General features: G+C 39.6%; 1 protein-coding gene across 1 annotated transcript in view; it reads left to right on the top strand.

Annotated features, from left to right (window-relative positions):
• CCDC192 (coiled-coil domain containing 192) overlaps positions 1-17,389 on the top strand; it is a gene marked incomplete at its 3' end in the record, with an annotated part of 200,558 nt that overhangs the window by 24,281 nt on the left and 158,888 nt on the right. The window contains exon 3 of the mRNA XM_082620304.1: positions 3,006-3,113. Coding sequence (XP_082476430.1) covers positions 3,006-3,113 — 108 coding nt within the window. The remainder of the gene's footprint in view (positions 1-3,005; positions 3,114-17,389) is intronic.

Here is a 17,389-nt window from a genome sequence, read left to right as displayed (position 1 = left end):
CTTGCCCTCTGCTACGCTGTCTGGCCACTGGCCTTGGCAAGCGGACTTTCTCTGGGGCTCTGATCCTTGTCAGTGTTCTAAGCTGGATGCAGGGGAAGTATTTGTTCAAAGGAGTCACTGTTACAGCCTCTCAGCATGAAGGACCGCTGTATCTGGTGCAGTCTCCTTCTCTGACTGCTGAGCCTTCAATCAATCAACAACTCTTTATTGAGCTCCTACTAAACGCTCAGTGCAGTGCCCAGTCTAGCCTCTGCGTTCAGGTGCCTTTCTAAGTGCCGCACGTGGATTCAGAGGGATGTGGATGATTTGGATGAATCAGAGACCTTGAACCAGTCCTGAAGGGCGGAAGGGATTTGTTTGGCTTAGAAAGAGCAAGGTCATTGTAAGACAAAGACATAATGACTTAAAAGTAAGGAAGGGGACAATGAAAAGGTACTGAGATGGGTTAGAGAAATAAGAAAAATTAAATTAGAACAAAGAGTAGATTTTCCTCCAGATTCTCAAATGAGGAAACATTGCATCTAAAAGAAAATCTATTGTTACAATTTTCCATAAGGTTTGTCAATTAGTAGACTGTCAACTTTAACACACATGCATAGTAATCTAGTGTCTTTACTGTAACCAAAAAGTTTATAGAATTATTTATATTCTGTAATATTCTTTTACGTTGATCATCTTGGTTATCTTGGATACATGCACTTAGATTACTGATGGATATTTAGGTAGAAAATTTTAGGACAAAGAGTAGAAGTTAAAAACTGGAATACCCACTTGAAGTGCTGGAATTTACCATTTGGAAATCCACAGACACAGGTTCAATCCCCAAACACCTATATATATCATATGTTTTCAGTTTTGATTAATATAATTCACTCATCCATTACTTTAACCACCAAGACAGTTTCATGTTCATAAGAAACATAAATCACTTTATGTACTGTGTGTCCACATGTGCCTGAGGGAAAATGAACTTCATGGTATAAATCCTAACTTTCTGCTCTCGTACCACTGCACCCTGCAAAACTGGGGCAAGGACTGACTACACTTAAATGTTTAGAGTCCCTGAAAACACACACCTACCTCCAAAACTTCCAGCGCCAGGTATTTACTTACCTGCGAGATTACTCTTGATTTAATCTGTAGTCCTTTGGTTAATGGAGGTTGTCTCCTATTAAAAAGTGCTTGACTTTGTTTAGGCCATTTTTACTCCAGCGTAGATACATTCATGGCTCTTCCCCTTAAAGGAGAGGGGGACAGAAAGGCAAGTCAGGGAGTGGGGAGTGACAGCTGGGGTAAAGGTGGAGACAGGCTTTGTATTCCTCACAGTTTGCTCAGGACACTCCTTGTTCTATAACACATGATGATTTCTTAAATCTACCTGTACAAAAAGTTCTATGTTATTTAATAACAGTCTCCAGTCAAGCCTGCTTCATTTGGCTTTGACTTGCAATGCTTTTGTCTTACTGGAAATGGTTGTCCTTCTTGTCAGGGAAAATTAGGGGTGTTTGGAGAAAAAGACCTAGAGAAATAGATTAGATGATCTTGTTGGGTCTACTTTTAAAAACTCCCCCAAAGTCAAACACCGGACAAGAAGATTCCCCCTGGAAATAGCAATCTAGATCAGGGATCCTTAATCTCTTTGGAAAAGTTTGGACTTTTGACAATTTCTCCTTTATGCATAAAATGTTTTGTAGCATAAACTACCTGTAAATATAAATACACAAGAATTTTGTTTTGAGGCTTTTGTTTTGAGATATTTTGGACTGACTGTTGAGATTATTGGAATCATATATGGGAGGCTGAGGGTCATTTGTTCATCCCAGATATCACTGTTCTAACCCAAGATGTTCACCCCCCAAAGGCTGACCTCGGGGAGATTATGCAGCCATGTGTGACTTAGAAGCCATGCTGTTTTTGAACAGAGCAACATTTATTTATATCAGAGGTCCTTGCCAGGGTCCTAAGGTTCAAAGGATGGCATGAACAATTATAGGAACTGAATAAATGCTTTGTTTTTATGGCTGGTTCATTTACCACCAGATGGCTCTATTGTATCGTCAGGAAATGCACATATGTATAAAATTGGTGGGCTCCTAAACCAAAGGGGAAATAAAGCAGCAGGGTGTTTTTTTTGTTCTTTTTTTTTTAATATGTAGGAACACAGTTCTTTTTTTCCTGTGGGGTTAATTGGAAGCAGCTGCAGCAGCCTGAACTTTCACAAGAAGACAGGACACATCCCAGGAAGCTATAGGAACATCATAATCCTAGCACATATGAGGTTTTCCTTTGAAGTTTTCATATTGCTGTGTCTTTATTAATTAATTGTCTCAATGGCCAAAGAGTAGTCAGGAAGTGCTCTAGTCTCAGTAGTGCTGGTAACTGATATTCTCATACCAACTCTGCACATTTTTCTGCTTGTACGTGAGAAAGAGCAACTTAATTTTGAGAGGGAAAGTCTACACATCTGCTGATTTGAGTCATATTAGCCACGTTCTGGGGAAGAATGATCTGACTCTAAACCATGTAGTATCTTTGCTTTAATTAAACTTGTGATAAGAAGGTGACAATCAAAGGAAACAAGAGCTTCTCTGAATTCAAATGACTATGACCCCCAAGATAGGTGAATGTTAAAAATGTAGGCATTCTAGATGACATCTTTTATTGGGAATGTGAAATTTTGGTTCTACCCTCTTGAAGAAAAGCTCTGTTTGTATCAGGAATAAAAGTTGCAGACTAACCAAATTTCAACATGGACATTTTATTCTACCTTTCTAAAGCTGTTCATTGCTCGTTAATATGCATTTTTTTTACTCTGCCTTTAGACTCTAAATTGTTAAATAACACTATTGTTTTTGTAACATTTCATTGTTTTATTGCTATGTTGAAGAAGAAAAGGAGATGATTTATGTGAGTTTATTAAGACTGTCCTTAGTCCCCAGAGTTGTTTGAGATGCACTCAGGAAACTACCCATGTCAAAAAGTAATACTTGATTATTGTTTTAAAGAAAGAGTCCCTGGAAACCAGACAGATGGCGTTTACTTTGGCACAGCTCGAGGCCTTGGAGATTTGTCTGAAGGAAGCAGAAGAAAAGGCTAAAGTCTTATCCGAACAGGTAATACCTGTCACCGGGACTGGAAATATATGTTCCTCAGTGTGCAGTAGAGCAAGGAAAATCTAACTACATGTTTTAACCTCTGTACCTAATGACACACACACACACACACACACACACACACACACACACACCCCATTTCATTCATTTTAGTTATAACAATAATTACTTTAATCTGTATGGACCTTTTCAGCCTTTAAAACTCCTTTTATGGGGCTTCCCTGGTGGCACAGTGGTTGAGAGTCCCTCTGCCGATGCAAGGGACACTGGTTTGTGCCCCGGTCCAGGAAGATACCACATGCCGTGGAGCGGCTGGGCCCGTGAGCCATGGCCGCTGAGCCTGCGCATCCGGAGCCTGTGCTCCGCAAAGGGAGAGGCCACAACAGTGAGAGGCCCGCATACCGCAAAACAAAACAAAACAAAACAAAAAAACTCTTAGATTTATATTTTGATTTTCATTCGCCACAGCCCATGAGTTACGAAAGCCATCATTAAGCAAGTAGATTTCTGAATAAGTGAAACATATTTGCATTATAAACAGATAAGCCCCAATGTAAGACAAAACCTATAGGAACTACACAGGAGCAACTTTCTCCAATTATGTGAAGAAAGAGACTTTTTCAAATCCTGGCATCCCTCTTGGGCTGTGACACTCACAGAAGCAAAGCAAGTCATAGGTGGAGCGTAGCCTCTACGGGCCGTCGGGTTGCCTTATAAGTCATCTGCCTACACACCAGGTCTCCGATTGCAGAGATACGGAGTATGGCTCTCAGAAAAGCTCAGACCATTTCCCAACACAATTACACTTTGCAAACAGTAGTGTACGTGGTACAAATCCTACTGTTACCGTTGCCCTTGCCCCTGGGCAGGGGGGCTTGGCAGAGGGCAAAGCTGCCAGGAGTGTGTGTCCTCCCACAGCACAGGTCACCAGTGCTCACTGTTGGTGGCAGTCAGTGGAGGAAAAGGACACAGACCCTGAGATGTTATAAACATTGATTGATTTGTCATGGATTGAGACATTTTGCAAATAAATTTTTAGAAACTTTTGAAAAACAATTTTGAGGTCTTAATAAAAAAGGTCTGTATAGCAAAAGTTGAGTGCATCAGAATTTTATAAGAATTTTTGCAGAGACGAGGGGGAAAGTGTGCTTGTGTTATGAGAAAAAGAAGTACATTTAACATGTATTGTAGGGATACATGCACAAATGGCCTTCTTTTTTTTTTTTCAGCTTACCAAAAAAGTACATCTCTTACTTTGGGATGTGTTTATTGCTGACTACCTAAATGTGATAGACACAAGGGGTCACAGGGGCCTTCTGTCAATTAACAAAAGTGTGACGTCCTAGGCCCAGACCCACTGGGGAAAGATTCCATCTCACCCATGTGCCATAACGCTGGCTTGCCAACTCATCTTTTCTTTAAAACAACAGAAAAAGCAAGCTTCAAACTGTGGCAAAATTTGAATTACAAAGAATATAATGATAAACATGAGGTACCATTTCAAAGCATAAAAACTAAGGATTTCAGAGCATGCAAACTTGGAAGAAATTTTGAATGGCTAACTAAAAGAGGGCACCCTTGCTGGAATTAGGTTACACTAAGAAGATGTATGCTTATTTTGTAACTGAACGTCTTTTAATGATTTAAATCAGTAAAATTCAGTTCACCCATAAAAGTCCTCTTCCCTTTTGTTCTTTATAAAATGTTTTTATCCAACGCAAACAGCCCCTAATATTTAAGATTCTTAACTGGATGATCCCTTTATGTAACATCAAACAATTAGATACTTCTTTTCAGTGTTTAGCAGATTAATTACATAAAATGGAAACTGGATTTCACTCAACTTCTTTGTAACTACCGAGAGTAAGATGTTAGTTAGCAGTTTGAGGGAAGAAAGATAGATAAGCAAAGCTTTTCTACCCAAGTAGCTCACAACCAAAAGAATCACTGTAGGGGCTGGAGAGTGAAAATAGTAGGTGTTTGTATGATTCCCAGATAGACTGAAGCATAGTATTAAGTTGCAGGGTCTGTGTATGTTACTTTCCTGAAGTATTGCCCCTGGAGTTGCCAAATTTGCATATAACCAAGGCAATTTAATTGGAAGTTGGCAATGGTGTGAGGAAAAGGAGAATATTATGTGCGAAGAAAAGTACATTACAGGCATTTTCAATGTTACATTTTTAATTAAGCTGAATATTTTATTAGATTTGGCTGTCTCTGCTGTTACTGTTGAAATAGATTAATCAAATATACACACTGTTCTCAGAGGATTTAATCCTGAAATTTTTGCTTTCTCCAGTGTTTCAGTTTAGTCTTATTTTTGAAGAGATAAAACCTGTAACGACACTCCCCTCCTCACTATTTTTAAATTCAGTAGATGCCTTAAACATGTGATGGCAGAAGGATAGGGAAAGGTAAAGGGAGCAAATAGCCTTTCTTAAAGCTAAGAAAGGAGAATATTTCTGAATGGGACACCTGTCTCAAACAATCAAACATTTGTCCACTGGGTGCCACTGTCTTCCTTACCAGGCTAGGCCACTTTGTGTTTGCAAAAAGAGAAACTGTCTGTAGTGGTCCAGACAATGATATATATGTATGTATATGTGTGTGTGTGTGTGTGTGTGTGTGTGTGTGTGTGTGTGTGTGTGTGTGAAGGAGTATTTTTTCCTGTTTACGTGTATACATGTTAAGGCTTCTTTTTTTTTTAAACTTCTTTATTGGAGTATAATTGCTTTACAATGGTGTATTAGTTTCTGCTTTATAACAAAGTGAATCAGCTATACATATACACATATCCCCATATCTCCTCCCTCTTGCATCTCCCTCCCTCCCACCCTCCCTATCCCACCCCTCTAGGCGGTCACAAAGCACCGAGCTGATCTCCCTGTGCTATGCGGCTGCTTCCCACTAGCTATCTATTTTACGTTTGGTAGTGTATATATGTCCATGCCACTCTCTCGCTTTGTCATAGCTTACCCTTCCCCCTCCCCATATCCTCAAGTCCATTCTCTAGTGGGTCTGTGTCTTTATCCCTGTCTTACCCCTAGATCCTTCATGACATTTTTTTTCTTAAATTCCATACATATGTGTTAGCATACAGTATTTGTCTTTCTCTTTCTGACTTACTTCACTCTGTATGACAGACTCTAGGTCCATCCACCTCACTACAAATAGTTTTGTTTCTTTTTATGGCTGAGTTCAGGCTTCTTTTAAATACCATTAATTTAGGATTTGTCACAAAGACAGTGGGAATGCTAGCTGGCTTTCACTGGTAATCCAAATCATTTTGTCAGATGGGCTGGCCTGGTGGGCTAGAAACAAGTGGGAAAAGGAGAGGAAATGTGAAGGAGAAAGATTTGTGCTGGAACTAAGGAATGGAAGCTCATGGTATTGTCAACCAGTGGGTCCTGCCTTTGCGAAACGGCTAAGTTTTGACATTAGCCGAATTCCTACCTCCTGGCTCTGCCTCTTAGTGATGCACATAGAACTAACCCAGACAGATGCCTCGGGGTTCATCTACACTAAACGCCTGTTGATCCTGGGCCTCAGGTTACTTAAATTGAACCTTTCTAGGGTCCCTTCCAGCAAGGTCTCTGGTGGCTCACTATGCAAAAGAAGGAACTTAGTGAGGAAATAAGGAGAGTGTGGCACTTCCTCTGTGAGGTCACAGACTTCTTTGTTGGATTCCCTTAGCTAACAATTATTCTTTATTTCTCTGCAGTCATGCCACTAGTGTCAAAATAAAAGAAATATGACATCAGGATAATTTGCAATTAATACTTTTAATCTGGGCTGTTCACAGCTCTAAGAAGTAAGTTTGCAGCAAGTCAGCTGGCCAGAGTGAGAAAGGAACATAAGAATCCGTCTCTTTTCCTGGGTAATAATTGTAGATAATTCAAAACATTGCCAAGTTTTGCTAAAGGAAATACTTGATTATATTTCCTGCAGGTTAAGACCTGTGAAGGGAAATGCCTGGAAATTAGGTAGTAGAGAAAGGACTAGAAGGAGTCACAGGAAAGAAGGAAAAGAGTCAAGAGGAGAAAAAAGAAGAGTGAAAAGGTTTCAGGGGAAACTCATAAAAAGGCAGTTTTTGCCTGTGTGCTGGCTTCTATCCCCAGTGCACATGGGGGGGACAAAGAAAGGGGCTCCAGGGGTTGCAGTTGATGACCGTACGCAAGCTAAGAGATTGCACAGCTTTTGTGCTAAGAGAGTGTCAGGAGAAACCACAGTGTCACAGTGGAGCACAGATCCAGAAAGCCACCAGCACAGAGGGACGCAGGAGGCCAGTTCCTGAGACGTTTCCTCTGGGAGCAGTGTCGGCCCAGTGTGTCTCAGTCATCACCAGCCTCTGGTTCCCGGCTCCCAGCAGCAGACCCAGGAGAGCTCCGCCTTTGTTTCTGCTCCAAGACTTGCTAGCTTTATGACCCTGGGCAGTTCACTTAGTCTCTCTGAGTCACAGCGGTCTTATGCAGAAGAGGGTGAACATATTGGTTTCCTAGGGTTGTAGTGAGGATTGAATGAGATGAGCGTACCTGGTTCTTAGTAGTTTCTCGATTAATGTTAATTTATCTCTACCGCTGCTAGTGGTCATAACAGAACTGTATTTTCTGAGTCGTATGTCATGGGCTTGTGTGTGTGTGTGTGTAAGTCTCCTTTTCCACTGATGTCTCTCAAAGTGTTTGAAAGACATCCACATTGCAACACAGTGGTTTTTCTCCAGTGCTCACAATCTCAGAGCCTTTCAACCAGGAAAGGTCCCCTTCCCACCCCAGCTCCCTTGCCCTAGCTGGCTTTTTTACCACCCAGCTTTCTCTTCTCTTCTTCCTCAGCTCCTCATTTGGTAAAGGGACTTCAGTACTTTAACCTTCTTTCTGCTTCATCTCTTAAGTCTTCTATCTGCTTCTGCCCATTCTCTGATTTTGCCAAGATTGGGAGCTGAATTGCCCATTCAGCTCTGGTATCTGGTCTTTTCAGAGTTTGGGGTGGGGGAGAAACTGGGGAGTGAGGGGAATCTGTGGTCATTTTCTCACCAAGGAGGTGAATCCAGTAACAATTACATAGTCAGAATTAGCTTCAGGCGTCTTTCGGAGACCATACCTAGCAAAACATTAGTTATATATTAAGTGTGGCATATACGCTAGCTGTGAAAGAGATGTCATGATTTGAAGCAGGAGCTAGGAGGTGGGAAGCTTGGTGGGGAACTTGATCTTTTTTTTCTACCAACTGTGTTTCCCAGGTAGGAATAAGACATAGACAAGTCACAGCAAGGGGCCCCTGATGGTCTTTGGAGCATAAAAATAATTTTGCCCTTTTTGTTTTCATAAAGAGAGATTTATTGGTGACACTCAAAGTGCACAGAAATTTCAATAGAGAAGAACATGTTAGTTTTATTTCTCAACTTTTGAAAAAAGCACATGGGAGTCTCTTTCTTACTTCTTAGTCATAGCTCATATGCCAGTTAGGCATAGTTTCTCCCTTACCTGATGAGAGAGACATTTCCGAAAGCCCCAAATAAAACTAGTAACAGCAGCTTACTGTATCCTCACTCTTTACTGAACTGGACCAATTATGTTATATTCCAAGACGATTCCTTTCCCTTTCTTTTTTCCCCTGGGATCTCCCTAAGGTTCTTTTCCATCTTAAAGAATAGCAGAAGCAATAATGGAGACAAAGCATGAAAGGGGGTGTAGTGGGGTGGTGGCTAAGTTCACATCCTACAGGGATTCAGGCCTGGTACCAGACCCCTGCAGTGTATTGCCAATGGCAGGCAGAGTAGAGAAACTGACTTTCATTAAGCATCTATAGTGTTCCAGGTACTGTGCTTCGATTGACAGATGTTTCATTTGATCCACACAAGAACCCTATTAGGGGCACTATTATTATAATCCCCATGAGGAAAATGAGACTCAAAAATGTTAAGCCATTTTCCCAAGGTCATACAGTTAATAAACAGTGAGGCTGATATTAGAACATAAGTATTTTTAAAATTCAAAGACCTTGTTCTTAAGAACGTGTGGTCATAGGTCAAAGTCATTTAAAGAAGTTTCCTACTCAAGCAGCACTGAACAAAAAGAACTCACCCTGGTTCCCAAACTGGAACCTAGAGGCTTGTTAGACAGATTGCTGGGTCCCACCCCCAGAGTGTATGATTCAGTCCATCTGGGGTGGAGGTCAAGAATGTACATTTCTAACAAGTTCCCACTCTCACTGAAGTGAATTTCCAGCCTTAACTCAAACCAAATGGTGAAGAAGAACCATCACTCTTGCTTTGTGCCCCTCAGCTCCACAGTAACTAAGTGAATCAGTGAGGATTAATCTTGGGTACATAAAACAACAACCCAAATAAGAGTGGCCTAAACAAGTAATCGAGTAAGTCTGGACACAGGGAGCCCAGAGTAGGCTCAGGAGCTCTGCAGCTCTCGGAGGCCTGGGCTTGGTCTCCATGCATTCACAAACATAGCTTCCATCCTCAGGGTCCAAGAGGTACCTGCAGCTGCAGCCATTCATGAAGTCAAATAGCATGAAGATGAAAAAGGCAAGTGCAAAATAGGGATGGACAACTGCCAGCTGAGCAGCCTCTTTGAAGAGCTTTTCTCCAAAACTCACCTAATGAATTCTTACATTACATGGTTAATATCATGGGGGCTAGGAAATTTGGATTTTTAACTGGACACATGGTCACCCCAAGAGTATAAGGGTTTTTTTGTTTGTTTGTTTTTTAACTAAGAAGGGGAGAATGGATATTAGGTTAGCAAATATCTGCTTTGTCATCCAACCCCTTCACCATACTGTTGCATGTAGTGCTTTGTCTGGTCAAGGTTCTTTTGCATGTAAATATCCAGTTTTCCTAGAACTATTTGTTGAAGAGACGATTTTTCCCCATTGAATGGTCTTGAAAGCCTTGTCAAAAATCAATTACTCATAGATGCATGACTCTATGGACTCTCAATTCAATTGCAATGCTCTATAATGGAATGACTTTCAGCAGTTATTGCTGGTTGTAAATCTCAGGTGAATTTTTGAGCTGGAATTTAGAGTCAGTCTTCTGGGTCCTTTACCAATACTTTCTCTCAGTGTGAGAACTATCATGAACCCCTCTGACATATGCAATAGTTTCTGGCGATTGAACAAAGCTTCTAACTGATCTTTTAACTTTAAGACTGAGAAAAGTAAGCAGAAAACCAGAAAGACAAAAGACTAGTATGTTTGACTCTAATAACCAAAAGTTATTCATCATTTTGTACCTAAGCCTCTAAAATAAACTCCCATTATTTGCGTCTTAGTGTTCAATCTACGTTTTCTTTAAGTTTAGGAATAGAAAGAATATAGATCTCCAGCAAATTTTTAGATGCTGAATATGTGCGTGAGTAGTTAAAAGTGATTTGATACATATTGAGATTGCCACCAAAAATGTTCTGGTTCTTTTTCCATTGTTTAAATACAACAGTGGATCCCTTGATGTCAAGTTTATTTGAAATAAGTAATGTGCCCTTGGTAGGAGTATTCATTTCTGCAAACGCTCAGAAATTATGCTTGATATGCCAATCTGAAATCATGAGTTTCTGTGAATGAGTTTTTGTTTTCCAATCCATTTGGAAGTCTACTTTAATGCCACAAAATCACAAGCAGCTTGTTTGACTTGGAATGCGTTTCCTAATCACCATGAAACCAAGCAATTGAGAATTTTGTTAAAGAATTTGGTTCTAGTTTATTTTATTGCAGAAGAGTTCCCTCTTAACACACACACACACACACCCTCCTATCTAAGCAGTTGTCAATTTTAACCATCTTACTGGATTGTTGCACACCAACTGGGAACCTCAGAGAATGTAAGGAAAGAATACAAGCTGGTGAAGAGATGTGTTGTTCTGAGTAAAGTTGAGCACAATGACAAATGGGCTTCTGTTGTCATTGTTGTTACAGGCGGGATGTGTGGACTTCTGGCCTGTTACATAACTGAAGACTTCCTTTTGCTTGTAAATGTCAAGATCAAACAGAGGTCAGTTTTAAATAGCTGACCCAGTGCTAATAAATGTGACTTTCTTGTCTAAGAAAAAGCAAATGCCTTGCCCCTTATAAGTCTTGGCTCTGCTGATAAGAGCAAGCATCTTTTTGCATGGGCATAACCTACATTTTCTTCATAAAATTTTCTCAGAGATGGCAAACTAACTTTCACTTTGCTTAACCTCTACAAGGAAATTAGTAAATTAGGTGTACGCTTTTGTTGAATGATTCATTTATTCATTCAATAAAATATTTATTGAGCCCTTACTGTGAGCCAAGTGTTCTGCAAGGTACTCCTACGTGTGTTAGCTTGCGTATTTTTCCCATTGGTCCTGGAAATTTGCATTCCCATTTTGCAAATGATGAAAGCTCTTTTGTGGGATTGCAGCCTGCTTGTCTGCTCTTTCTATACATTCTCCCTTAGTGACTTGCCTTTAGAGCACAATCCACCGAGAAGAACCAAGTTTTCATCATCAGTCCTGATCTTCCTCCTGACCCCCGACCTGGATATCCAACTGCCTACTAAATAGGCCCACCAAGGTTGTCAGAGGCAACTCAAACTCTACCTGTCCATTAGCTTCCTGCCCCAAATCTGTTCCTGCTCTCAAATCCCCTAGGCCAGGGAGAGGTGCCACCTGCACCCACTGTGGCTTATATGAGAAATCTGTGCTGCTTTGATTCTTTCTTCTTCCTCACCCCACACATCCAATTGCTAAGTACTATGAATAATTTCTCTGAAACGGTTCTTCAGTCCATCTTCTTTTCTCTATCTCTACCACTATTACCCTTGTCCAGGCCACCAACTGCAGAAACTTCTCCCTACTTTACTTTCATTATGGTCCTTGTTTGATGACTCCTCAACACTATAGCCAGAGTGAAGATTCTACAACGCAGACCTCCTATTTCTCCTCGCGTAAATCCTAAATTAGCCCCCTAAATTAGCCCCCTGTCAGAATCAAATATATACTTCTTAACAGATTTTATAATCCTCTGTGGTCTAATACCCTACTTATTTCTCCAGTTTTATCTTATACCACTCCCAGCATATTATTATGACACCACTTTCAATTTCTTGAAAGGAATGTATTCTCTCTTACTTTCTTATCTATAAAAAAACCAGAAGGCCTTGTTCCTTACAGTCAAGTTTTAATTAATGCATCCCTTTCCCTCTACTTCTGCAGAGAATTGCTCTGCTCTGTTTCCACCACCTCCTTTTCCATTAACCAACAAAACCCAACAAACTTCTCCCTTCAGATCTTCAATTAGATGCACTTACTCCAAAATGCTTTTCTTCCTCTTTCAAGTTTGAGTTAGATGTCCTTACTAGGTGCTCTCATAATCCTTCTCCCATTTTACCACCTTCCCACCCCACCCCCACTAACTGGAATGGTCTATATCTCCCATTACACCATATGTTCCATGGAATAGAAGTACAGACAGTGATTTCCCTGAGGTCTCAAATCAACTTAGGATTCATCCAGTCATCTCTCTGACATCAAACTATGCTCTTTCCATTATAACAACTGGAGTTGATCCTATAGGCAATGGGGAGCCATTAAAGGGTTTGAAGTGTATTTAGATTTGCCCTCAGACAGAAAACTCTGTGTCTACTGAGAACAGATTTATTAGGAGACCAGAGTCAGGCATATCACATATCTGGGCTTGCAAAAATCCAGTTTAGAAATGATAAGTGCCTATTAGTAGTGAAGAGAAGAAAGAAACAAGAAATATTTACAAGATGGTTTGGTAATTAATTAAATGGAAAAGTAGTATTCAAGACTGATCCCAACCATCGCAGCAAAAAGAATAAAATATCTAGGAATAAACCTACCTAAGGAGGCAAAAGACCTGTACTCTGAAAACTATAATGAAGCAAATCAAGACAACAAAAACAGATGGAAAGATATACCGTGTTCATGGATTAGAAGAATCAATATTGTTAAAATGACCATACTATCCAAGGCAATCTACAGATTCAATGCAATCCCTATCAAATTACCAATGGCATTTTTCACAGAACTAGGACAAAAAATTTTAAATTTGTATGGAAACACAGAAAGTCCCAAATAGGCAAAACAATCTTGAGAAAGAAGAACAGAGCTGGAGGAATCATGCTCCCTCACTTCAGACTGTACTAGAAAGCTACAGCAATCAAAACAGTATGGTTTGAAAGCCCAGAAATAAACGCATGCACTTACGATAAGTTAACATATGACAAAGGAGGCAAGAATATACAACGGAGAAAAGACAGTCTCTTCAATTAGTGGTGCTGGGAAAACTGGACAGCTACATGTGTAAAAGAACAAAATTAAAACATTCTCTAAAACCATATACAAAATTAAACACAAAGTGGATTAAAGACCTAAATGTAAGACCAGATTAATTTCCAAAATATACAAACAGCTCATACAGTTCAATATCAAGAAAAAAAACAACCCAATCAAAAAATGAACAGAAGACCTAAATAGACATTCCTCCAAAGAAGACATACATATGGGCAACAGTCACATTAAGAGATGCTCAACACTGCTAATTATTAGAGAAATGCAAATTCTGCTCTCATACCAATCAGAACAGCCATCATCAGAAAGTCTACAAATAATAAATACTGGAGAGAACGTGGAGAAAAGGGAACCCTCCTACACTGTTGGTGGGAATGTAAATCAGTGCAACCATTATCGAGAAAAGAATGGAGGTTCCTTAAAAAAATAAAAATAGAGTTGCCATATGATCCAGCAATTTCACTCCAGGGCATATATCCAGAAAAGGCGAAAACTCTAGTTCAAAAAGATACATGCACCCCCATGTCCATAGCAGCACTATTTCCAATAGCCAAGACATGGAAGCAACTTAAATGTCCATCGACAGATGAATAAGAAATAAAGAAGATGTGATATATATACACACACACATATATGATACATATGATACATAAGATGTGATATATATATATATATATGAATATTACTCAGCCATAAAATTGAATGAAATAATGCCATTTGCAGCAACACAGATGCACCTAGACATTATCAAACTAAGTGAAGTAAGTCAGATAGAGAAAGACAAATATCATATGATATCACTTATACGTGGAATCTTTAAAAAATGATGCAAATTAACTTATTTACGAAACAGAAATAGACTCAGAGACATTGCAAACAAACTTATGGTTAACAAAGGGGAAAGGGGGGGAGGGATAAAAAAAAATATATATATATATATATATACTTCAATTTTTAAAAAAAGACTGATCCCAAGTTTCAGGTGACTGGATGATCTGTGTTCACCCCAGTTATCTTATGTTTGAATCATTAGATGTTAAAGGTGACATTTCCTATGGAAGGCTCCATGTAGGCTCAATGTACCCCATGTATGCCCTGGACTCTTCTCGATGCTTTGTAATTTGGATTTCTTCATTTAAGTCTTCTGAATATTTCAGTCGTTTGATACATCAGACCCTTAACCTATTTCTTAGAAATAGTTTTTCTTCTTACCATTTTTCAGCGCCTGGGGCTTCAAGAAGAAAATTTTAGATGACCATGTGTTTTGTATGAAGATCTCATTTATTAGCTTCAGGAACAGTTTAGTGCTTAAATTTAGAGTTGTATAAATATGAGTCTCTTGCAGTTACTGAATGGATGTATAGTGACAGGCTGTCCCTGATACCCTTTAGGGGATATCCAAGTCAAAACTATTTACGTAATAATACTAATAGTTTATTGACCTTTTCTACTATCATTCTTTCACATGTAGACAGAGAAGTTTTCTAGATGTTACATGAAAGACAACACAGATCAGGTATGAGAATCCAGCTGTCCTCTATTAAGTGGGACACTAAAGAGATTTGGGGAGAAAGAAAGACCCGTGAAAGAAACTCAAGGATAGCAGAATGCATATACCACAAGCCAGAGAGTGGAGAGTCGGTTCTGTGAGTCCTACCAGTAGGGAAAGCCTTTGCCCTGTTCCACAAAAGTGCTCTGAGAATGTAACAGGGAAGAGCCAAATCTGACTACATGTTGGATATGTTTATTTTACTTTAACCTTAACTTGCCGTTGCTCTTGTTCACTAAAAGGATACTGTCTCTACATAATGGCCTGCCTTGGGGAACCCTGCTCCTCTGCCTGAATGTTAAACCAAAGTGTCTTTGTTCAGGGAAACATCCAGACCCTGTCCACCTGTAGATGGATGCAAGAAAAGAAAATAACACATCCCCTCCTGGAGGCTGGCCATTCCAGGAGATATTTGCAAAACTCATGGCCTTTTTACTTTACTTCCTCATCTCCTCCCCCTCTCTGTGCTATAAAAGAAACTGGCATCCAAACTCTGATAAGATGGCTATTCTGAGACTTTAGTCTGCTGTCTTCTTGGTCTGCCAACTTTCCGAATAAAGTCGTATTCCTTGCCTCAACACCTTGTCTCTGATTTACTGGTCTGTCATGCAGTGAGCAGAGCGAGCTTGGATTCGGTAGCAAGAATGGACCAGAACTTAAAGGGACCAGCTGTACCTGAGGAATGGGTCCTAGGCCTCTGCAGTTGTTGGCTTTAATTTCTTAGAACCTGATACTACTGCTTTTTGACTTTTATAACCAAACACTTTATCTTTACATGCAAGTCAGCAATTAATTGCCTCACCTTTTCCCGTGTCCCACTTCTCTCTGGTATATTTATCTATTCATATGGCCCAGAGGACTTATTTGAAGATTAAAGGCGTCTTAGAAATCTCTATGTCTGGATCCCTAACCTTATATTTCAACTATCGATTGACTTTTTAGTGAATATTTCTATTTTCAGTCAGAGCTTAAATGTTTCTTCATTACTCAGAGTTCCCTGCTTCCTCCCACTCCAATTTGGGGGTGTTATGGTTAAATTTGGTCCCTTCCAAATTCAAATGTTCAAGTTATAACTCCTAGGACCTCAGAACACGACTTTATTTTTTGCAGATGTAATTAGTTAAAATGAGGACAAGTTGGAATAAGATGGGCTCCTAACCCAATATGGCTGCATCCACATAAAAGTGGAAATTTGGACACAGACATACAGGGAGAAAGTCATGTAAGGATGAAGCCAGAGACAAAGGTCATGCTTCTAGAAGCCAAGGAATGCCAAAGATTGCCAGCAAATTGCCCAAAGCCAGAGAAGAGGCATAGAACAGATTCTTTGTCACAGCCCTCAGAAGGAACCAACCCTCCCAACACTCAATCTTGAACTTCTAGCCTCCAGAACAGTGAGACAATAAATTTATTTTTAAGCCACTCAGTTTGTGGTACTCTTTAACAGCAGCCCTAGCAAACTAAAACAGGCGGTAACCATGCTTCTAAATTATAGGCCTTTGGAATTCTATTTTAGGATGTGCATAAACCTAGGAATGGGTGGAAATAACTTGTTAAAGTAGAAATATTAATAAATGTAAAAGTCTGTTTTGTGTAGGATGGGGGTAGCATGAGGAATGGGGGTAGCATGAGGAATCTGTTGTTTGTTTTTAGCTGTAAAACTGAAATGAGACCAAACCAGTTCTGTGATCTAAAAGTATCTTCAGACATAGGGGTTCCTGCCTATTCCACAGGTAGGATAGGTAATTTTTCCAGTGCTTGCCTCGGTTATTTATTGCCAAGGAATTTCATAGCTTGTAGTCCAACATAGCTTGCAAAACTTTTAGCACAAAGGAAGCCTTTGTTTTTCAACAGTCACTACTCTCTGTAGCGTAAGCTCTACAAGGGTTGCCAAGACTCAATTTGTTTTTGAGTGGTTTTTGAGTGACATTGGAAACCTTGTCTACAATATTAATTGCTGTGTTTGTGGGCATGGGTTGTGGAGGAGATGATCTAAGAGAACCATCAATAAGAGGAGATAAACATAACAATTCACATTACTTAATGGGGTGGTTTTAATAATTGTCCTTTGTGATGGATTAGGTGGACTGTGAGAGAAAGAGAAGATTTAAATACATTTGTGGCTTAAACATATGGACGGGCGGTTCCATAAGAGAGGGAAGTCTGGGGAAGGTATAGAATATAAGGAGTTCATTCTGAATACATTCATTCTTTCTTTAAATTTATCTTATTGAAATATAGTTTATTTACAATGTTGTATTAATTTCTGCTGTACAGCACAATGATTCAGTTATACATATATATACAGTCTTTTCCATATTCTTTTCCATTATGGCTTATCCCAGGACATTGAATATAGTTCCCTGTGCTATACAGTAGGACCCTGCTGTTTATCCATTCTATATATAATAGTTTGCATCTGCTAATCCCAAACTCACAAT

Source organism: Mesoplodon mirus, assembly GCF_964341445.2.
Source record: "Mesoplodon mirus genome assembly, chromosome: 5".
Taxonomy (NCBI): Eukaryota; Metazoa; Chordata; class Mammalia; order Artiodactyla; family Ziphiidae; genus Mesoplodon; species Mesoplodon mirus.
This window is presented reverse-complemented; position numbering and strand designations above follow the sequence as displayed.